The sequence below is a fragment of the Sinocyclocheilus rhinocerous genome, unplaced genomic scaffold (genome assembly GCF_001515625.1).
Source record: "Sinocyclocheilus rhinocerous isolate Xijiao unplaced genomic scaffold, SAMN03320098_v1.1 scaffold1808, whole genome shotgun sequence".
NCBI lineage: Eukaryota > Metazoa > Chordata > Actinopteri > Cypriniformes > Cyprinidae > Sinocyclocheilus > Sinocyclocheilus rhinocerous.
In genome coordinates, this window is record NW_015661912.1 from 166,667 (window position 1) to 177,143 (window position 10,477).

The 10,477-nt window shown below is 37.6% G+C and overlaps 1 protein-coding gene across 1 annotated transcript; it reads right to left on the bottom strand.

Annotated features, from left to right (window-relative positions):
* Positions 1-7,690: 7,690 nt before the first annotated feature.
* On the bottom strand, positions 7,691-9,957 carry LOC107726862 (RING finger protein 165-like). Its single transcript, XM_016536563.1, has 7 exons — positions 9,947-9,957; positions 9,682-9,816; positions 9,476-9,599; positions 9,210-9,314; positions 9,029-9,124; positions 8,263-8,366; positions 7,691-8,175 (listed from the first exon to the last, which is right to left on the bottom strand). Exons 1-7 carry the CDS (start codon positions 9,955-9,957, stop codon positions 8,058-8,060), a joined length of 693 nt encoding a protein of 230 aa, XP_016392049.1. The 3' UTR covers positions 7,691-8,057.
* Positions 9,958-10,477: the final 520 nt, after the last annotated feature.

The window sequence follows — 10,477 nt, forward strand, 5'->3', positions numbered from 1 at the left end:
GGGAGGTTTGAACCTCTCAATTGGGATTTTAATATTTTCAATTCAATTCAAGTTTATTTGTATAGTGCTTTTCACGATACAAATCGTTGCAAAGCAACTTTACAGCAAATTAAGTTTCTACAATATTTAGTGGTAGCTTATCAGTGGTGACTGTACAGAAATGTACGGAAAAATCAATTAAAGACGTAATCAAACAGACGATGAACACTATTAACAGCAATTATTATATGATGCAACCAAACTGAAAAAAAAAAAAAATGAAGAAATCAAATAAACATCCTTTGTACTGAGAATTACTGTCGTGATTGTCGTCAGGTGTCTTTAGGTCCTGTCACATTGTCAAGGGTTTGAACCTGCAAACTCTGTGTCAGCCGCCAAAAACGTCGTGTTCGTAAGCGATTCCCAAACTTTTGTCAAAGCTAAAATAATCCTGAGATTTTAAGTCAATATTTCAATAGTTTATCAACACTCTCACATGCTCCCAGTTCTCTAATATCGGTTAATAATCACATGAGACGCAGAAAAACAAATAAAATATTTAATCCTTTTTAGTAAGCGTTTTATTTGTATTGTTATTTTTTCCTTTTTTATTATTTAAATAATCATTCGCTTTTTAATCAACTCACAAACTCTCAAATTGTGTGTCGGAGCGGTTGACAAGTAAATGTTATTTATTTTATTTATTTATGATGGAGAAATAAACTTGCTTTCAACGGTGTTTTCAACTAAAAACGGAAAACTTTTTATTCATTCTGGCCGTTAATTTACATGAAATGTGGGGCCCTGAAAACAGGTTTCAAAGTGCAGGTTTTTGAAAACGATACTGTTATCGTCTTGAATTTGTGAAAACAGTGACGTTATATATATATAGTGCGCGAGTTTATTTACAAAGTGACGTCGCCAACTACTGGCCAGGCATGCATAATACAGCATTTTTAGTCGTTTTTGTGGCTCCGTGAACGCCGGGAATCATTTTGACAAAGTTGTGTAAGAAAGTTTTCAGAATGTTAGGAAAACACCTTTCCGTTTTTTTCCACGTTGTTGTCGTGTAAACGTACTCTTATGTGATCGATTCTCTGAAACCCAGTTCCCTTGAACTTGTTTTAAACCATCAGAAATGTTATCGAAGACGTCTTCGTAATGTTTTTTGTCAAACCACTGAGAAATAAAGTGTTTTGAAGTCTCTCTGAGATTTAAAGTTAATATTTCAATAATTTGATGTGCTGATGTCAGTTAATGGACACGACATCCAGAAAACAAATACAATGTTTCATTTTGATTGTTAATTTGACATTTTTAGCTTTTTAATCAACTCAAACCCTCAAATTGTGTGTTGGAGCAGTAAATTAATTGATAAATGTCCATTATTTTATGTACATATGACTCCATTTCTGCAGAGAAATAAACTTATTAGTGGTTAGCAGTCATTAAATGTGATTATCTAAAACCCAGTCCCCTTGAATGGTTTAAATCATTAGAAATGTGGTGACTTCGTAGCCGGTCTGAAACAGTTTTCATGGTAAGTGCCTTCAAACACAAATTTTCACTGGCACTTGACGTCACATTGTTTAAAGCGGTGGTTCACTGGGTTTTTTACACTGTAAAAAATTACCGTGAATTTAACGGTAAAAGACTGTAAAAATGCTACAGTAAAAACCTGTTAAATGGTTAACGGTAAATTCCCCTACTATATACAGTGAAAAACTGTATTGGACATTACATGTATTGGACATTAATTTTACGGTAGTATACCGTTTTTGGAAGTGAAAAAGACCGTATAATTTACAGTGAATAACCGTAAATTGACATTCCCAGAATTCCCTGCGTTACATTTAAATTTGATGTTTTTTTGTTGAAATAACTATGTTTCTTAGTTTTTTCTTATCAGTTTTGTACATTAGGGTTGTATGTTACACCTAATGTTGTTAAATGAATGTTTATTGCATTATTTCAGTTTCATGAGTGTTACCATGATGGTGTTTAGTGTTTGTGTGAATGACACTGTGCACCTTCTATATATGTTATTATTTAAAAGCTGCTTGTGATAGGCTTTGGTTCATCGTGTGACTTTCTCATCACCACCTGCATTTGGTGGTTATCAGTGTATTACAAAAGTACAAAACAGATTTCAGTACTTCAATAAGGGTTGGTATATTAACATTATATCAGTTAATGAAATTACGGTATTTAACTGTAAATTTAAGTTAAAACCGTAAAACCTAAAACGTTGCTACCGTATTTTTTACGGTAAAATTCCAGCAACCACAGCTGCCGTTTCTTTTTAATCAACTCACAAACTCTCAAATTGTGTGTCGGAGCGGTTGACAAGTAAATGTTATTTATTTTATTTATTTATGATGGAGAAATAAACTTGCTTTCAACGGTGTTTTCAACTAAAAACGGAAAACTTTTTATTCATTCTGGCCGTTAATTTACATGAAATGTGGGGCCCTGAAAACAGGTTTCAAAGTGCAGGTTTTTGAAAACGATACTGTTATCGTCTTGAATTTGTGAAAACAGTGACGTTATATATATATAGTGCGCGAGTTTATTTACAAAGTGACGTCGCCAACTACTGGCCAGGCATGCATAATACAGCATTTTTAGTCGTTTTTGTGGCTCCGTGAACGCCGGGAATCATTTTGACAAAGTTGTGTAAGAAAGTTTTCAGAATGTTAGGAAAACACCTTTCCGTTTTTTTCCACGTTGTTGTCATGTAAACGTACTCTTATGTGATCGATTCTCTGAAACCCAATTCCCTTGAACTTGTTTTAAACCATCAGAAATGTTATCGAAGATGTCTTCGTAATGTTTTTTGTCAAACCACTGAGAAATAAAGTGTTTTGAAGTCTCTCTGAGATTTAAAGTTAATATTTCAATAATTTGATGTGCTGATGTCAGTTAATGGACACGACATCCAGAAAACAAATACAATGTTTCATTTTGATTGTTAATTTGACATTTTTAGCTTTTTAATCAACTCAAACCCTCAAATTGTGTGTTGGAGCAGTAAATTAATTGATAAATGTCCATTATTTTATGTACATATGACTCCATTTCTGCAGAGAAATAAACTTATTAGTGGTTAGCAGTCATTAAATGTGATTATCTAAAACCCAGTCCCCTTGAATGGTTTAAATCATTAGAAATGTGGTGACTTCGTAGCCGGTCTGAAACAGTTTTCATGGTAAGTGCCTTCAAACACAAATTTTCACTGGCACTTGACGTCACATTGTTTAAAGCGGTGGTTCACTGGGTTTTTTACACTGTAAAAAATTACCGTGAATTTAACGGTAAAAGACTGTACGTTTTTCGAGAAGCATATTTCTTTAATTTACTTTTTTCTTTATTCTCCTAAACCCCCCCCCTCCCCACACACACACACTTACAGTGTTAAAATACAGGTGTTTCTTTTGCACCGAGCTTTGTTTACACATTTAGATTTTTAATACTTTTCACTTCATGATATGGTAGAATTTGAATCATTGTGGTGCAATATGTGTGAAATGCGAGTCATTTCTTTTTGCTTGCTTTGAACCTCAATACTTCGCAGTTATTGACATGTGACTGTGCCTGGAACGACAAGGAAAGTGTTTTGAGGCATTTTCAACATTTTATTTGAAAAAACACATACAAAAAGGGTCATATACAAGACGAGAAATTAAAAAAAGAAAATTTGGGTTAAGCTATGCAACTTTTTGCATCATCATTAGTAATAAATACAGTACAAAATCCACCAAAAGTGAATCTAATCTTTTTTTTTACGCAATATACACGTATCTAGTTATCATACATTATAATCACCAAGCTATTGCTTAAATATTATCAATACATATTTTTCTACTTGAGCTATAAAATATTCATGTCAGAAAACATTGCGCAGTAACAGCACACAGCAGTGTCTTATACAAAGAGCCATTTCCCTTTCACTGGCAGGTTATTCAACTATTTTTTTCTTTTCATGTCAGCAGCAGAAAAACATCAGAAATATTTATGGTAAAATATTTTAACATATGTATCCATTCTCATACGCGTATTAAAACCTGAGAAAGACATGCATTACAGAGCTTGTGCTTTAGGATCTACGGTTCAGTCTGTTAGCGAAACATATACTACTATTGCTTATGTCCAAAATCTGCTGGAGAGATGGATCAAATCAAGAGACTTTAAGGCTACACAGGCTAGAAACACAAATCATTAAATATAAAGCCATTGTTCTTTTTTTTGTCTATTTCGGCATAACAATTTCTAAGTGTGTAGTAGATAACGAGTATATCATTTTGCATGGCAGGAAAAACACTTAATTCACCGGAAAAAAGAGTTATCTGCCACATCAGTCAACATTAGTGTTTTCTACTGTAAAACACAACACTGTATTGGCAGATTATTATTTGGGGGATCGAAGCTAAATAACCTGTGAAATATGACAAACGTTACACTAGAATGTACCACAACACGACCTGCATTCAGACATTTAAAGCCCCTCTTATGAAGTACCGATACGTAAAGAAAATCTGCTACTCGTGGGAAAAGGAAGCATCACTTTAAATCCCGATTAAAAATACAGCATACAATGGCCGGCTGTAATTGAAAGTTAAAGACAGATGGGCACAAGACAAGCAGCTATAATCAATCACAGTAAGCGCTGAACTCACTCCTCACTACTGAAAACACTGAAAACACATTCAGCTCGGTTCAGAGCGACGAGACGAGCGGACGATGTTCGCAGGAGGCCAGCAAAGCCGAGAGTGCAAAAACAGGAGAGACATGCAAAACAATGACACTTACGCCCCTTAAAGTACAACCACATGCAAAGCACTCCCATTAAAGTATAGCACAATGAGGTATTTATACACAGGTTATGCTGACGCAAATAAATAAACCGACCAATTACATTGCGATACTAGTTCAGAACTTAAATACGCACCCTAGTAGGTAAAGTTAGTCATAAATTATGATTGTTAAATACTTAAGGCATTTCGACGCACAATATAACGTGTAAACTATAAAACACAGACGGACGATGAGAAAAGATCACGCTCTACACAGCGGACGCTCACTATGGAAGCCCGTTTCCACCACTGAATATAAGGTAATTGCGACTTTTTATCTTACAATTCTGACTTTTTTTTGCAATTCTGAGAACATAGTCTTTTTCCCCTCTCAAAATTGGACTTTATAACTCGCAATTGCGAGTTTATATCTCACAATTGTGAGAAAAAAAAGTCAAGAATTGCGAGATATAAACTTGCAATTCTGAGAAAAAAAGTAAAGAATTGCGAGAAAAAAAGTCAGAATTGCGAGAAAAAAAGTCAGAATTGCGAGAAATATACTTGCAATTCTGAGAAAAAAAGTTAAGAATTGCGAGATACAACCTTGCAATTCTGAGAAAAAAAGTAAAGAATTGCGAGAACAAAGTCAGAATTGCAAGAAAAAGTCAGAATTGCGAGAAATAAACTTGCAATTCCGAGAAATAAACTTGCAATTCCGAGAAAAAAAGTCAGAATTGCGAGAAATAAACGTGCAATTCCGAGAAAAAAAGTAAAGAATTGTGAGATACAAACTTGCAATTCTGAGAAAAAAAAAGTCAGAATTGCGAGATACAAACTCGCAATTGCGAGAAAAGTCAGAATTGCGAGATACAAACTTGCAATTCTGAGAAAAAAAGTAAAGAATTGCGAGAACAAAGTCAGAATTGCAAGAAAAAGTCAGAATTGCGAGAAATAAACTTGCAATTCCGAGAAATAAACTTGCAATTCCGAGAAAAAAAGTCAGAATTGCGAGAAATAAACGTGCAATTCCGAGAAAAAAAGTAAAGAATTGTGAGATACAAACTTGCAATTCTGAGAAAAAAAAAGTCAGAATTGCGACATACAAACTCTCAATCGCAAGAAAAAGTCAAGAATTACAAGATAAACTCGCAAATTGAGAAACTCGCAATTGTGAGAAAAAAGTCAGAATTGCGAGATATAAACTCGCAATTGCGAGAAAAGTCAGAATTGCGAGATACAAACTTGCAATTGCGAGAAAAAAAGTCAGAATTGCGAGATATAAACTCGCAATTATGAGAAAAAAAGTAAAGAATTGTGAGATACAAACTTGCCATTCTGAGAAAAAAAAAGTCAGAATTGCGAGATACAAACTTGCAATTCTGAGAAAAAAAAGTCAGAATTGCGAGATATAAACTCTCAATCGCAAGAAAAAGTCAAGAATTGCGAGAAACTCGCAAATTGAGAAACTCGCAATTCTGAGAAAAAAAGTCAGAATTGCGAGATACAAACTTGCAATTGCGAGAAAAGTCAGAATTGCGAGATACAAACTTGCAATTGTGAGAAAAAAGTCAGAATTGCGAGAAAAAAAGTCAGAATTGCGAGATATAAACTCGCAATTATGAGAAAAAAAAAAGACAAAAATTGTGAGATACAAACTCGCAATTATGAGAAAAAAAGTCCGAATTGTAAGATAAAAAGTCGCAAACTTTTTTCATTTTTTATTCAGTGGTGGAAACGGGCTTCCATACGCTCACTGACACGCTACAAAACGGTGATTGAAAACAAGTAAACGCTTTCAACTTCCTGGCTTCCAAGCAGCTGAACGCTTGAATTCCGGAAAAGTTGCGACAGCAAAGACAAGCAGGTTATTTCGTCAAACGTACTACAAAGACATCTGAAATGCTACGGATAAACAGTCACGTACATTGAAAGTGGTCAGTGAGGCAACAACTATCATTACGCAAAGAAACTGTGCTGTTAAAAAGTCTGTTCTCTTGTTTTTTTTTTTTGTTTTGTTTCTTTTTTTTTTGGGATGGAGTGCACGATACACAAGGAAACTGAGTGCAAATGCAAAAGCAGGGAAAGAGAGACAATCACACGACCCCATCAGAAAGTGAGTGCTTTTACAAAAATAACCACTAACTACATTAAGACGACAATAAATAGCTTGTTTGTTTTTTTCCAGCATTGCAGCTACTTATGTGGAGAAGCTGTACCAGCCCCGCACACAGGTTGGCAACAGTAGGAAAAAGAAGAAATCAAACGAGGAAGAGTGATCATGAAGAACAGCTTAGAAAAGTTATGTTTGGTTTCTATAAAACAAATGGCTTTACTCCCTTGTCATGTCCTCTAGAAATGGCAGCAAACAGGTTTCATGCACATTATGACTCTACAGATGCTGCTGAACGACCAAGCGAGACCACGAGTCACAGGGCGAATGGAAACACCGAGTTATGCCGTTACTATTCAACGTGTGCTTGTGCTACAGGCATTAAGGTACATATTTCACTCGTGGTGACTTCGGAGACGCATCGAGAACACAGTGTCTTCAGGATTAGTAGAGTATCACGCAGGAAACATCCTCATGCACGTCGACCTCTCGTCAGAAGAACCCTGGCCTCTCGCTTCAACATGCATTTGGTGGTGGATACGTTTCTAAGCGTCGGAGGCGTCACGAGCACAAAATGCAGACTGTCACGGTTCATATCAAGCCTGGCCTTACGGTTACATACAGACGTCAAGCATCACCTCCGATAATCACAGACAGAGCTTTTTTAAACACAGGGTCATTATTCTACTCTTGCGCGCTTCTCATTTGCTAATTCGTTTTTTTTACACTTTTTTTTCACAAATGTGACCCTGGACCACAAAACCAGTCATAAAGGTCAATTTTTTCGTTCATGACCAACCACGTGTAATATGTTGGACTTTGTGGTGCTCATGCTGTAATGCTTCATCCGTGACCTACTGAACACTGAGAACATTTGGTCGGTCTTCATCCGAGATCATTCTGAGACGTTACGAGTAGTGTTCACCATCCCAAACGCGCTCACACACACACATTCACAGCACTTTGACTGAAACCATCTTCATCGACAGACTCGTTCTTCTCCATGTGCTGGACTCTGTCTTCAGCGCTTTTCGTCTTCCCCGTTCTACATCGTCAGTTGGCTCAGAAGGCAAAGGTCAGAGGTGAGAGGTGATGGAGATGACACACATTTGGCAAAGTGCCCACGAGGGGACTAAGAAAGACGACAGGATTTTTAGCTAGTGCTACATGAGACATCAGCTATCGGGGGACAACTGCGTCTCAATGTCTACCCTGCAGATGGGACACTTCTTATTGGTTGCCAGCCACTGGTCAACACAAGCCTGATGGAAGAGGTGCATGCAGGGTAATCTCCTAGGGAGAGAAAAACAAAACATTTCTTGAATGATAACCGGCACCATTTTCACCATTGAACGGGTTTTGAGTAGAGCGTCAAACTACCTGACGTCCTCTCCGTCTTCAAGCATCGAGAGGCATATTGTGCATTTCTCATCCGTGTCGAGCTCCTCTTCATCCATGCCAATCTTCAGCTCTAGAGGTCTTCTCTACGAATCACACGATTAGCTATTAGTCTTTTAGCACATGCTTTTTAATCCAAAAGAAACTTACACTTCATAAATTACAGGTTCAACAAGGAATGAATAAAAGGTCCAGTAATTCTCCAGCAACCTTCACCTTAAAACCCACATCATATCCATATATTTAATCCATATTTAAAATGGTGTAGGTTTGTTTAAAGTCTTGGTTTTTGGTGAATTGCATGGAAACCCATTGAGGCTCACTTTGACTCCAACACATCAATGTAACCAAAATTTGCACAGCCTTTCCAAAGCACAACTAAATGTCGAATCTTCATGCAAACTCATGACCAAAGAGAAAATTCATGATCATCGAGAATCTTGATTTTTGGTGAATTGCATGGAAACCCATTGAGGCTCAGTTTGACTCCAACACATCAATGTAACCAAAATTTGCACAGCCTTTCCAAAGCACAACTAAATGTCGAATCTTCATGCACACTCACGACCAAAGAGAAAATTCATGATCATTGAGGAAAAGCTCACAAAATTCCAAGAAGTAGTTTCAAGTAATTAACCCCAGCACAACAGGAGGATAAGGAATATAATTATTCAAGGATGTAACAAATGTTGACACACAACAGTCTTGACAGGAACTTTTAAATGTCATTGTACAGTTGTGGTTTTACCTTTTTATACTTATGAGGAAAGGTAAACCTCTCGATGGTGGTCTGCACAGCCCCTCTGTTCACATTGCCCAGTCTGTCCTCCAACTGCAGGAGCTCCTGGAATCAAAACCGCATGTAAACACGTCACATTACATGTATGATTAAGAAGATGTGTGATAAAGAACACCAAGTGTGACGGTACCTCGTAACTCTCCCGCACAGCAGACGCATGGCGAGACGGACTGAGGCTTTGGAGAGCCAGCAGATGTAACTGAGGATAAGGGTAGTTTCTGATCTCATGGACAACCTGTGCATGACAGCACCAATGAAGAAGTAAATAAAGAGATAAGTGGCACTAGCAACACCAATGGAAGGCAAGAACTGGTCAGTTACTTTGGATTAAGGATCTGTCAAGTGCATGAATGTAAATATGAAGGATTGCAGTGGGTACGAAAGACTCAGACTGACCACTTGTGCCGAGGTGGTGTTCCTGGGGAAGTGATGCAGTCGTGGAGAGGTCAGGTAATGCTGATAATGTTGAGTGAGGGGAGAGACGTGGTACTGCGGCAGGCCTGGATCCACACTCAGATCCCTGGATGCGAACACAGGAACGGCGTCAGTCAATCAAAGCCAAACAGAGTACTAGTTTATGAAGTCACTGAATACATATGTACCAATCTGTTCCTTCGGCAAGGTAACGCGGCTGCTGCGGCACCGGCGGCGGTGGGGGAATATGAATGGATGCCGGGTATTCATATGGCGGCCGCAGCGTCTGCGGATGGGGAAGGGTTCGGTCTGGAGCATGTCTGCTGGGAAAATGTACCAGAAAACAAATATTTTACCAGTTTTGATTGCTGGATTATGAGATGTCTCAATAAGACATGGAAGATGAATTAAGGCAAGACACTACAGGTGAATAGGGTTAAGAATGTAACTAACAGTATCACCATTTTTCCCCAGTTGATTGATTTAATTAAGAATTGACCTATCGGCAAGCCCCTCCCCTCGAACGCAGATGAGCCAATGGCAGTGGAGTATCAGTTGCACGGGGAGCGGAACTCGGACATCTGTAGGTTTCAGCGGCATAGAGAAACATTGGAAGATCCGAAGCTTGCATCAGTTTTTATGGGGTTTATGCTTAAAAAATGGAAAAACGATGTGCCTGAGGAACTTGTAACAGTGGTTCCAGGTGTCCTGAGAGGATATGCAATGGAATTTATTTTATTCTATTTCCTAAACCCAAACAAAATGGAGCAAAATGTCCCAAAGCATTCACCTCCAATCCCAATGAAGACAAAAACGTTAGTTTTCTGGTTGTCATACTCTCATTAAGTTACAATTTTCATCTGCTCAAGCAGAACGTTAATGTCATCTTGTGCTTTAGCAAGGTATCTCTGGCTAAAACTAGCTAACGTTAAAGTTAGTGAGTCCATACAAACCTAAATAGCGGACTGTTCTCGCGTCTTGTAC